Source organism: Budorcas taxicolor, chromosome 3 (assembly GCF_023091745.1).
Source record: "Budorcas taxicolor isolate Tak-1 chromosome 3, Takin1.1, whole genome shotgun sequence".
Lineage (NCBI taxonomy): Eukaryota > Metazoa > Chordata > Mammalia > Artiodactyla > Bovidae > Budorcas > Budorcas taxicolor.
Genome location: NC_068912.1, coordinates 119,560,172 through 119,572,793, shown reverse-complemented (window position 1 = coordinate 119,572,793; position 12,622 = coordinate 119,560,172). Strand labels below are relative to the sequence as shown.

The 12,622-nt window shown below is 40.9% G+C and overlaps 1 protein-coding gene across 1 annotated transcript; it reads right to left on the bottom strand.

The window, feature by feature from the left end:
- Positions 1 to 9,239: 9,239 nt before the first annotated feature.
- LOC128044965 (olfactory receptor 12-like) lies at positions 9,240 to 10,190 on the bottom strand. Its single transcript, XM_052637389.1, has one exon. The coding sequence runs from the start codon at positions 10,188 to 10,190 to the stop codon at positions 9,240 to 9,242; it is 951 nt and encodes a 316-aa protein (XP_052493349.1).
- Between the last annotated feature and the right edge of the window lie 2,432 nt (positions 10,191 to 12,622).

The window sequence follows — 12,622 nt, the reverse complement described above, 5'->3', positions numbered from 1 at the left end:
CTTATTTCCAAACGAATTGGCTAGCATGAGGTCATGCTGGATTAGGTAGGCCCTAAGTCCAATGACTGGGGTCTTTATAGGAAGAGGAAATGATATGGAGACACAAAGACACAAGGGCAAAGGGCATGTAAGACTGGACAGAGGTTGGAGGGATGCAGCAAAGGGGAAGAAATGCCCCAAAATGCCAGGAGCCTCCAGGAAGAAGCAAAGAAGAATGTCTGTCGAGAGTTTTCAAGGGCAGTGGTCTCTGCTGACAACTTGATTTTGAACGTCTATCATTATGACCTACGGAGAAGGCAATGGCACCCCACTCCAGTACTCTTACCTGGAAAGTCCCATGGATGGAGGAACCTGGTGGGCTACAGTCCATGGGGTCGCTAAGAACTGAACATCACTGAGTGACTTCACTTTCACTTTTCACTTTCATGCATTGAAGAAGGAAATGGCAACCCACTCCAGTGTTCTTGCCTGGAGAATCCCAGGGATGGGGGAGCCTGGTGGGCTGCCGTCTATGGGGTCGCACAGAGTCGGACACGACTGAAGTGACTTAGCGGCAGCAGCAGCAGCATTATGACCTAAGACAGAGTAAAATTCCTTTTGCTATAAGTCACCAAATTTGTGTTAATTAGCTATGGTGGCCCTCGTGACTGAAGCAGGAGGGTGGTGAGGGAGTTTGCTTTCACCTGGCAAAGTCAGCAATACACTTCACTGTTTTATCTTGTTCTCCAGCTCTGTGTCAAAATGCACTCTGCAGGGATCTTCAGCATCTTTCCCAGTTCTTCCATATTCTAGCTCAGTTATTTCAATTGTTTTAAACACAATTAATGTACAGAAATTTACTTGTGGAATCTGCTTATAGAGACACTTTAGCTTGTTTCTTTCTTTATACTCCTTGTTCAATACTGAATATTATGCAATGGACATCTTCCCCTTTTAAGTGGATACTAGGTGTGTATTCCTGAGTAGAAAGGCACATTTTTTCAAGCTCATTAATTTTCATCTTAATCTTACTGTATTAAGGTTCCTTTCCTTCCATCTTCGTTTTTGCCATTCCATTACTCTACTCAACTCTAAAACTTTCCATTTTAAGAAGTCCTGGTTCCATGGGAGAGAAGTGATCTATAAGCTGCTCCAGTGACCACAATGTTGGATAACTGTGGACACAGAGGATTGATCAGTTCAGTCAGTTCAGTCACTCAGTTGTGTCCGACTCTTTGCGACCCCGTAGACTGCAGCACACCAGGCCTCCCTGTCCATCAACAACTCCCAGAGTCTACTGAAACTCATGTCCACTGAGTCGGTGATGCCACCAGGCCATCTCATCCTCTGTCGTCCCCTTCTCCTGCCTTCAGTCTTTCCCAGCATCAGGGTCTTTTCAAATGAGTCAGCACTTTGCATCAGATGGCCAAAGTACTGAAGTTTCAGCTTCAGCGTCAGTCCTTCCAATGAATATTCAGGACTCATTTCCTTTAGTATGGACTGGTTGGATCTCCTTGCAGTCCAAGGTACTCTCAAGAGTCTTCTCCAACACCACAGTTCAAAAGCATCAATTATTTGGTGTTCAGCTTTCTTTAGGGTCCAACTCTCATATCCATACATGATTCCTGGGAAAACCATAGCTTTGACTAGATGGACCTTTGCTGGAAAAGTAATGTCTCTGCTTTTTAATAAGCTGTCTAGGTTGGTCAAAACTTTTCTTCCAAGGAGCAAGCGTCTTTTAATTTCATGACTGCAGTCACTATCTGCAGTGATTTTGGAGCTCCCCAAAAAACAAAGTTTCTCACTGTTTCCCCATCTATCTGCCATGAATTGATGGGACCAGATGCCATGATCTCAGTTTTCTGAATGCTGAGCTTTAAGGCAACTTTTTCCACTCTCCTCTTTCACTTCCATCTAGAGGCTCTTTAGTTCTTCACTTTCTGCCATAAGGGTGGTGTCATCTGCATATCTGAGGTTATTGATATTTCTCCTGGCAATCTTGATTCCAGCTTGTGCTTCATCCAGCACAGCATTTCTCATGACGTACTCTGCAGATAAGTTAAGTAAACAGGGTGACAATATACAGCCTTGACATACTCCTTTCCTGATTTGGAACCAGTCTGTTGTTCCATGTCCAATTCTAACTGCTTCTTCTCGACCTGCATACAGATTTCTCAGGAGGCAGGTCAGGTGGTCTGCTATTCCCATTTCTTGAAGAATTTTCCACAGTTTATTGTGATCCACACAAAGGCTTTGGCATAGCAACAAAGCAGAAATAGATGTTTTTCTGGAACTCTTGCTTTTTCTATGATCCAGCAGATGTTGGCAATTTGATCTCTGGCTCCTCTGCCTTTTCTAAATCCAGCTTGAACATCTGGAAGTTAATGGTTTACGTACTGTGGAGAAGGGAATGACAAACCACTTCAGTATTCTTGCTCTGAGAACCCCATGAACAGAGGATTGATAATCCATGACAATCCCTCTCTTCTGTTGCAGTTTTTTCACCAAGTCTCTGTGGGTCTGGACTGCCTACACCATAACTTCCATGAGAACAGGAGGGTGAATTGTCCTTGCTGTAAATCATTCTGCCCCTTCAGCACTCTTCATGAGCAACTGCATCACATACTATTTATCCACTTATCTGCCTAAGTATTTCTTGAAATGATTTTACCAATGAAACATAACGAGCAGTAGGATTCTTTGTTTCCCCATTTACCCTTAATTTCATAAGTTGCTAAATCTCTACCCTTTTGTTTTTATCTGTGTTTCCTGCTGCCAATGAATTCTCCTAAATTTTCAAATTATTTTCAGGCATTGGCATTTTCTCATTTTTATACTAGTAGTTTATACAGTAGTTTCTGCTGGAATAACACTTAGAGGAAGTGACTTTTTTCAGGACATTTTCCTTCTGCTTCTTTTCCTTGATTCCTTTGGATATCCTTTGACATGGTGCATTCTATGTTTAATCAATTTGTTCATTGTGTAGGAACTCTATCAAGGGTGGATAACATCGATTTACAAAATCATGAAAATCTTTAACTTTGGAGGACAACAATTTTGAGTAGGCACAAGTTATAGTGGCATTTAGGCAAATTTCATTTTCTTCAGCTGGATGATGGTGAATTCCATGAGTAAACATAACTTCATGATTTTTTCTCTAAATGTGTACAATATAAAAATAAATCATTTTTTTCTATCCTAGATGAGAAAGGTGAATGCTGTGACTGGAGTTCTGGCACCATCTCCAGTGCAAATGTCCTCCACGCCCTGGGAATGATGGAGCAGGAGCCCAAGAGAGTTTCTGCCCCAAACGGAACCAAGATTCTGCCTCAGACCCCTGCCCCCTCTCCTGTGTGAGAGGCACTCAGCCAAAATCATTCCTACTGCCATCAAATTCACTTTAGGGAATACTTTGGCCACGTATTTAAATTATCATTCTTGTTATTTAAAACAGGGCCATGGATATTTGGTTCGGGTGAAGTATGAAAGAAAGATTAAATATTTGGTTTCTTTTTGGAATCATCACCCATTAGGGCACAATTAAAATTTATCCATCAATCATATCTTTTGTACCAGTCATTGCTTGAGGTGTTTTATTCGCGTACATTATCTCAGGTGAGCCTGGCCATGTGAATATATTTTTAATTGCAGTACGTATGTGAATCTGTGTGTGTCATAGTTGATGTTCAATCCTATGTTAGTTTCTGGTGTACAGCATAGTGATTTGACATTTACATATATTATGAAATGATCACTTGAACAAGTCTAGTAACCATCTGTCCCCAGACAAAGTGTTTACAACACTTTTGACCACATCCCTTATGCTGCATATGCCAGCGCAGTGATTTATTTTTTGCATATTCCCTTCACCTATTTATCCCCTTTAGCGCCCTCCCTTCTGGCAACCACTCATTTATTCTCTGTATCTGTGAGTCTATTTCTGTTCTGTTGGCTTATTTGCTTTTAGATTCAAAATGTAAGTGGAGTCACACGGTATTTTCTTTTCTTGTCTGACTTGTTTCACTTAGGTTAATACCCTCTAATTCCACCTACAAAGATGGACTCCTCCTCTGCTCTCTGATTCCTCTGGGCTTCAGTTCATGTTCAGTTCAGCACGCTTGTTTCTTTCTTTATCAGGAGCACTTCAAAAACATTGAATTGATTCTTTAGCATTCTCTGATGGTGACTAAGTTTTTTTTTTTGTATTATTATGAATTCATATTGAATATATTTGATGTATTTGAATGTATTATAATTACTATTCTTAATAACATCAAATTGTCCCATTTTTAGCCAGTGGGAAGCTCTTCAATTTGGTCCAAATCCAGACCTGACCTACCCTCCTTTGATCACCTTTTTGTTCCTGAACTGGTACACTGTTCTGACTTGGGCATTCCTCTAAGAATCCAGGTACCTATTGGTGGGGTATGAGTCCTTTGAAGCCACACTCTCATAGCTGATTGACCTGTTTAACTTGACTCACCAGATGTTTCCTCTTAGCTTCCTTATGGATCTTCCACTTGCTGACTTCTGATTGTGACAGTGCCCAGGACTCAGGGGTCTGAATTTTCCTCCTTGCTGTCACTGGCTGAATGACATCATATAGCTTCATAGCCTTATCATCTCATTTTACAGTTCCACAATCTTTCCAAGCTCAGAATCTTTTCCGATGAGTTGACTCTTCACACGAGGTGGTCAGTTGGAGCTTCAGCTTCAGCACCAGTCCTGCCAGTGAATATTCAGGGTTGATTTCCTTTAGGATTGACTAGTTTGATTGTTATCCAAAGATTCTCAAGAGTCCTCTCCAGCACCACAGTTCAAAAGCATCAATTCTTCAGCGCTCAGTCTTTTTATGGTCCGACTCTCATATCTGTACATGACCACTGGAAAAACCATAGCTTTGACTATATGGAACTCTGTTGGCAAAGTTAAGTCTCCACTTTTTAATATGTTTTCTATGTTTGTCATAGCTTTTCCTCCAAGGAGCAAGTGTCTTTTAATTTTGTGGCTACAGTCACTGTCCTCAGTGATTTTGGAGTACAAGAAAATAAAATCTGCTGCCGTTCCACCTTTCCCCTAACTATTGAAGTGATGGGACCAGATACCATGATCTTAGTTTTTAAATGTTGATTTTTAAGCCAGCTTTTTCACTCTCCCCTTTCACCCTCATCAAGAGGCTCTTTAATTTCTCTTCAATTTCTGCCATTAGGGTGACATCATCTGTATATCTGAAGTTGTTGATATTTCTCCTGGTAATCTTGATTCCAGCTTGTGATTCATCCAGCCCAGCATTTCACATGATGTACTCTACATATAAGTTAAATAAACAGGGTGGCAATATACAGCTGTGACATACTCCTTTCCCAATTCGGAATCAGTCCATTGACCCATGCCTGGTTCTAACTGTTACTTCTTGACCTACATACAGGTTTCTCAGGAGACAGGAAAGGTGGTCTGGTATTCCCATCTCTTTAAGAATATTCCATAGCTTGTTGTGGCCTCTTTGATATTTCTCAAGTATGCTGGCCACACTTCCTCTGCGGTCAAAATAGCACCTGGTTTTTTGCTTGTTTGTTTGTTTGTTTTCCTGGGATACTTGCTTGGCTAGTCCTTGACCTTCCCTGTGAGGACTACCTTAATGTCTGTGCTTGAAAACTGTGTTCAAAACTGCAGTGATGATGGGAGGTAATCAAATCCTAGAAAAGCACAAGAAGTTGACAGAGCCTAGCACTGATTTTCTTAACTGATTTCTTGTATCTTGTAATATAAAATAACATGTCCTTGCTGCCTAAGCTGCTGTCAGGTATTTTGCCTGTAGCCAAGTGTATTCTGTTCACATAGACCACATTTCTGTATGTGCCCAGATTCATTGCTAGGTTCCCTAGACTTGGGTCACTCTTTTAAAGATGATTTAGTTTCAATTTCTGAATGTAAATAATTTTTAATTTCTTTCTTACACACAAATATATAATTTCTTTAAATGAATAAACATTTTTATACACACCAGACTTCTAAAATTTATTTTTATTTATTTATTTATTTTACTTTACAATATTGTATTGGTTTTGCCATACATCAACATGAATCCACTACGGGTGTACACCTGTTCCCAATCCTGAACCCCACTCTCACCTCCGTCCCCATACCATCCCTCTGGGTCATCCCAGTGCACCAGCCTCAAGCATCCCGTATCCTGCATCGAACTTAGACTGGCAATTCATTTCTTATATGATATTATACATGTTTCAAAGCCATTCTCCCAAATCATCACACCCGCTCCCTCTCCCATAGAGTCCAAAAGACTGTTCTATACATCTGTGTCTCTTTTGCTGTCTCGCATACAGGGTTATCGTTACCATCTCTCTAAACTCCATATATATGTGTTAGTATACTGTATTGGTGTTTTTCTTTCTGATTTACTTCACTCTGTATAATAGGCTCCAGTTTCATCCACCTCATTAGAACTGATTCAAATGTATTCTTTTTAATGGCTGAGTAATACTCCATTGTGTATATGTACCACAACTCTCTTATCCATTCGTCTGCTGATGGACATCTAGGTTGCTTCCATGTCCTGGCTATTATCAACAGTGCTGCAATGAACATTGGGGTACACGTGTCTCTTTCAATTCTGGTTTCCTCGGTGTGTATGCCCCATAGTGGGATTTCTGGGTCATAAGGCAATTCTATTTCCAGTTTTTTAAGGAATCTCCACACTGTTCTCCATAGCGGCTGTACTAGTTTGTATTCCCACCAACAGTGTAAGAGGGTTCCCTTTTCTCCACACCCTCTCCAGCATTTATTGCTTGTAGACTTTTGGATCACAGCCATTCTGACTGGCATGAAATGGTACCTCATTGTGGTTTTGATTTGCATTTCTCTGATAATGAGTGATGTTGAGCATCTTTTCATGTGTTTGTTAGCCATCTGTATGTCTTCTTTGGAGAAATGTCTATTTAGTTCTTTGGCCCATTTTTTGATTGGGTCGTTTATTTTTCTGGAATTAAGCTGCAGGAGTTGCTTGTATATTTGTGAGATTAGTTGTTTGTCAGTTGCTTCATTTGCTATTATTTTCTCCCATTCTGAAGGCTGTCTTTTCAACTTGCTTATATTTTCCTTTGGTGTGCAGAAGCTTTTAATTTTAATTAGATCCCATTTGTTTATTTTTGCTTTTATTTCCAGTATTCTGGGAGGTGGATCATAGAGGATCCTGCTGTGATTTATGTTGGAGAGTGTTTTGCCTATGTTCTCCTCTAGGAGTTTTATAGTTTCTGGTCTTACGTTTAGGTCTTTAATCCATTTTGAGTTTATTTTTGTGAATGATGTTAGAAAGTGTTCTAGTTTCATTCTTTTACAAGTGGTTGACCAGTTTTCCCAGCACCACTTGTTAAAGAGATTGTCTTTAATCCATTGTATATTCTTGCCTCCTTTGTCGAAGATAAGGTGTCCATAGGTGTGTGGATTTATCTCTGGGCTTTCTATTTTGTTCCATTGATCTATATTTCTGTCCTTGTGCCAGTACCATACTGTCTTGATGACTGTTGCTTTGTAGCAGAGCCTGAAGTCAGGCAGGTTGATACACACACCAGATTTTTAAGCCGTTTGCATGGTTGTTGGTAGAGCTTTTCTGTAGTCATTTTTCCCTTTCCTTTAAAAAATTGGATCAGTTTCCTTCCTGACATCAGCTCATATGTGACCTTGGGTGCGTGCATGCTCAATAGCTAAGTCATGTCTGACTCTTTGCAACCTCATGGACTGTAGCCTGCCAGGCTCCTCTGTCCATGGGATCGCCTGGCAAGAATGCTGGAATGGGCTGTCATTTCCTCCTCCAGGGGATCTTCCCGATCCAGAGATCAAACCTGCATCTCCAGCATCTCCAGCATTGCAGGTAGGTTTTTTCTTTGTTTGTTTCACTGCTGAGCCACTTAGAAAGCCCATATATGACCTTGTGTGAAAAGTGTGAAAGTGTTAGTCACTCAGTTGTGTCTGACTCTTTGCAACCCTGTGGGCTGTAGCCCTCCAGGCTCCTCTGTCCATGAAGTTCTCCAGGAAAGAATACTGGAGTGGGCACCATCCCTTCTCCAGGGGATCTTCCCAAACCAGGGATAGAACCCAGGTCTCCCACATTGCAGGCAGATTTTTTACCACCCGGGCCATCAGGAAAGCCATGTATGACGTGTGTGTGTGTTACTCGCTCAGTTGTGTACAATTCTTTGTGACCCCATGCACTGTAGCCCACCTGGCTCCTATGTCCGTGGAATTCTCCAGGCAAGAATACAGGAGTGGATTGCCATTCCTTTCCCCAGTATACGACCTTAGATAATCTATATTAACAATCCAGCTTACATGATTCCATATAATGTCTGTACACGGTTACACAATCATTTTGAAAAAAATTATATTTATAAACTATGCTCTACAAATGTAAGTTATCCAAGAATATGGTTGTTATTTTGTCAGTCTGTTTAACTTTTTACTTCTTATCAGGATGGAGTGGCAGTTTTTAAGAGTTTTACACATGGAACCAGGAATCAGAGGTCCCCTTTGGCCTTTTTTAAAATTCAGGTATCTTTTTAATTCAGATATCTTATTATGGAGTGTTAAGAGTTCTTAATATACTCTAGGTATGTCTTTTATCAAATACATGTTTTGCAAATTTTTTTTTCATGTCTGTTTCTTTTACTGTTTCAATGTGTCCCTGTAAACTAAATATTTTTAACTTCTATAAAGTTCTAATTATCAAATGTTTCTCTCTGTAGCTTACACATCTTGTGTTCTATCAAAGAAATGCTTGCCTAACCCAAAGTTTTAAAGATGGTCTCCTGTATTTTCTTCCACAGGTTTTAAATTTTTACACTTTATACTTAGGAATCTTATCTATTTTGAGTTAATCATTATTAGGGTTGATGTTTGTGTTTTTGCATATGGATGTTCAATTGTTTCATAACAACTTGTTGAAAACACTATTTCTCCATTGAATTAGCCTGCCAGTTATGTCAAAAATAAACTGACCTTATATGCATAAATTTAGTCTGTATTCTTGACTCTGTTTCAGTATGCCCAAATTACACTGTTGTGATTTCTCTGATTTTTATAGTAAATCCTGAAATCAAGTAGTTTAAGTCCTTCAAAAGTTTTACTCTATTAAAATCAATTTTGCCTACTTTTTTAAGTACACAAAAATTCAAGAGAACAGAATTTTAGGATATTAGTTCCTTGAACAAGGATCAAACCCATGCCTCTTCTCTGGCCACCCTCCATCACGTGGCTGTGTGTCTCGGCCCCAGTCTCTGCAGGGCATCCTTCACGTCCTTGTTTCTCAGGCTGTAGATGAGGGGGTTGAGCATCAGGATGACCAGGGTGTAGAAGACAGAGACCACCTTGCCCTGCTCCATGGACGCCACAGCTCCTGGCTGGGCATACATGACAAAGACAGTCCCAATAAGGACAGTCACTGCAGTCACGTGGGAGCCACAGGTGGAGAAGATTTTGTGGCGTCCAGCTGCTGAGCGCATCCTCAGGATGGTCACTGTGATGTAGCCATAGGAGATGAAGACCACAATTGTCACACCCACAATGATGACCCCACAGATGCCAAACAAGAGTAGCTCATTGAGGGCTGTGTTGCCACAGGCAACCCGGAGCAGGGGGGGCACATCACAGAGGAAGTGGTCGATGTGGCTGGAGCTGCAGAACGGGAGGCTGAATGTGAAGCTGGCCTGCAGGATGGAGTTGAAGGAGCCCCCACAGTAGCAGCCCAGCATCAGGTGGGCACAGATCGAGGGGCGCATGGAGATGGGGTAGCGCAGGGGGCTGCAGATGGCCACGAAGCGGTCATAGGCCATCACGGCCAAGAGGAAACCTTCTGTGGTGACCAGCAGGGAGAAGAAGAAGAACTGGGTGGCACAGCTTGTGAAGGTGATGAGCTTGGAGGAGGACAGGAAGGTGGCCAGGGCCTTGGGGGCGATGACAGACAAGTAACACAGGTCCAGGAAGGAGAGGTTCTTGAGGAAGAAGTACATCGGGGAGTGCAGACGGGCATCCAGGGTGATGACCACCATCATGGTGAGGTTCCCCAGGATGGCTACCACGTACAGGGCCAGGAACAGAGCAAAGAGCAGGGCCTGGCTCTGCAGACCACCCTCAAATCCCTCCAGCAAGAACTCTTGAAAAGTCACCACTGAGAAGTTTCTATTTCCATGGGGTGACATGACCTCAGTCCTCAGATCAGGAGAATTATACCTCCAGTGATGGTGAACTAGGTAGGTCAAACTAAACTTCCTGCTGAAGACTGTTAGAAAAAATCAACAATAAAGTGAGATCTGATTGAACGTTTAGGAGAGTTAGTTAACGACTTAGTGAAGAATTGCTAACAAAGTTCAAGATAAACACGGAGGACCAGGGATTCCAATGCTGAGAGCTCTTTGCCCTGGAGACATAAACCAGTTTTGAAAAGGAAGTCCGAGAGGCCCAGTGCCAGGGCAGTGACTTTGCTGTGTCGCTTGTTTTGTGGAGCTACTGGTGACAATAGAAAACAACCTTGCAAAACATGTATCTGATGCTCAGAACCACCGAGGACGCATCCACAGAATAAGTTACCAAAACAGGAGACAGAGACACAGGCTGAATCTGAATTGGAAGAGATGATGGCCAAGTGTTTTATCAAACTGATGGAGAATACTCATCTGCAGATTCACGAGCCCTATTAAATTAAAGCAGAGTTAATGCAAAGAACAGCACATTCATGTATATCAGAGAAAAAATATTTAAAACTGAAACAGAGGGAAAAGTCTTAAATGCAGCCTGAGGAAAAAGACTGTCCATTCAAAGAAGCTACTGCAAGAGTAAGACTGTCAGTTGGCTTTCCATCCATTTGTAGCCAATTGACTTTCAACGGGGTGCCAAGACCAATTAATAGGAAAAGAATAAAATCTTCCACAAACAGTGATGCAACAACTGGAAATCCACACACACCCACAAAAGGAATTTAAAGCACTACCTCACAGTACGCACAAAAAATGAACTCAAAACAGGAAAAGACCTAAAAGTAAGCACTGAAACCATCAGAACAGAAGAAAAGATCAGTGCAAACTGTCACGACCTGGGATTAGTCAGCAGTTCCCTAAATATAACTCAAAAACACAAGCAACAATAGTAAGGGAATGATTGGATTTCATTGAAATTCAAACATTTTATGTCTCAAAAGACATTATCAAGAAAATGAAAATAAAAACCACGAGATAAAATGTCTGCAAAGTATACATCTGTTAAGGACCTAGTCTCCATAAACCATAAAGAACTCTTAGAACTCAGCAACAAAAAGACAATCAATTTTTTAAATGGGCAAAGGACTTGAATAAGCATTGCTCCAAAGAAGATACACAAATGGCCATTAAGTACAGGAGAAGATGTTCAGCATCATTAGTCATTAGAGAAATCAGGGCTGAAGCCCAGTATGAGATCCACTCAACCCACCAGAATGTCTATAGTGGAAAAACAGAGAATAGCACCTGTCAGTGAGGATGCGGAGGAGCTGGCACCACCACACAGCGTTCGTGTAAGTGTGAAGGTGGCGCCGCTGCTGCAGAAAAGAGTCGCGCTACCATATTAACAGTGGCAGTCCCCTCTCAGGCATGTAACCCAAGAGCACTGAAAACATAAAGTCACAAACATTCATAATAGCCAGGAAGTGGACGTGAGCCAAATGTCCGGCAAATGACGAATAGACAACATTTGATATAGCCATAGAATGGAACAATATTTAGCCACACAGGGAATAAAGTTCTAATACAAGACACAATACGGAGAAGCCTTGAAAACAATGCTAAGTAAACAAAACCAGATGAAAGGGCACAAATTCTATGATTCCGTGGAAATGTCCAGAAAAGGTAAACTCGGAGACAAAAAGGATATTAGCAGCAGCCAGGGGCTGGGAGAGCAGGAGGGTGGACACTGCTCTGAAAGTAGCTAGTGGTGATGGCGGGGCAGCATCGTGGAAATGCTAAAAGAAGCAGGAAAACACACCTGTTTACACACTTTAAAATTGTGAGATCGTGAGATTTTTGTCATGTAAGAATTGTTTCTCAATTTAAACAGTAAAAATTATTTCAAAAAAAGAAAGAAGGAAAGTGACATAAAAACATTTACCAGCAAGATAAAACTGAGAGAGTTTGTCACTAATGGACACAAAATACAGGAAATACTGAAAGATGATCTTCAGGTAGAAGGAAATTGGTCCCAGATGGAAACTCAGAGATGGCAGAAACAGTGAAATCAAGGAAAAGGGCAAAAATATTGAGCTATCTAAATAAATATGGATTCTATAAAGTGCTTGAAGGTTAAAACAGAGAGAGATTTAAATACGAAACACCAAATATATGCAATTTAGGAGGGGTAATTAGGGTACAAATCATCTAAGGCTTTTTGCCTCATTCAGAAAGTAAATAAAAATGCTACTGTGAGTTGTATTAATTCAAAAATATAAGTTTATTTTTTTTAACAACTGAGAGAAAAAGTGAAGGAATGTGAAACATCCAAAGTAATATAAGTAACAAATGGAATAATAATATTTTTCAGTGAATGCAAAAGAACGGAAGAAAATTAAGAACACAGGCAACCTACACTGTTGGTAGAAATGTAAATT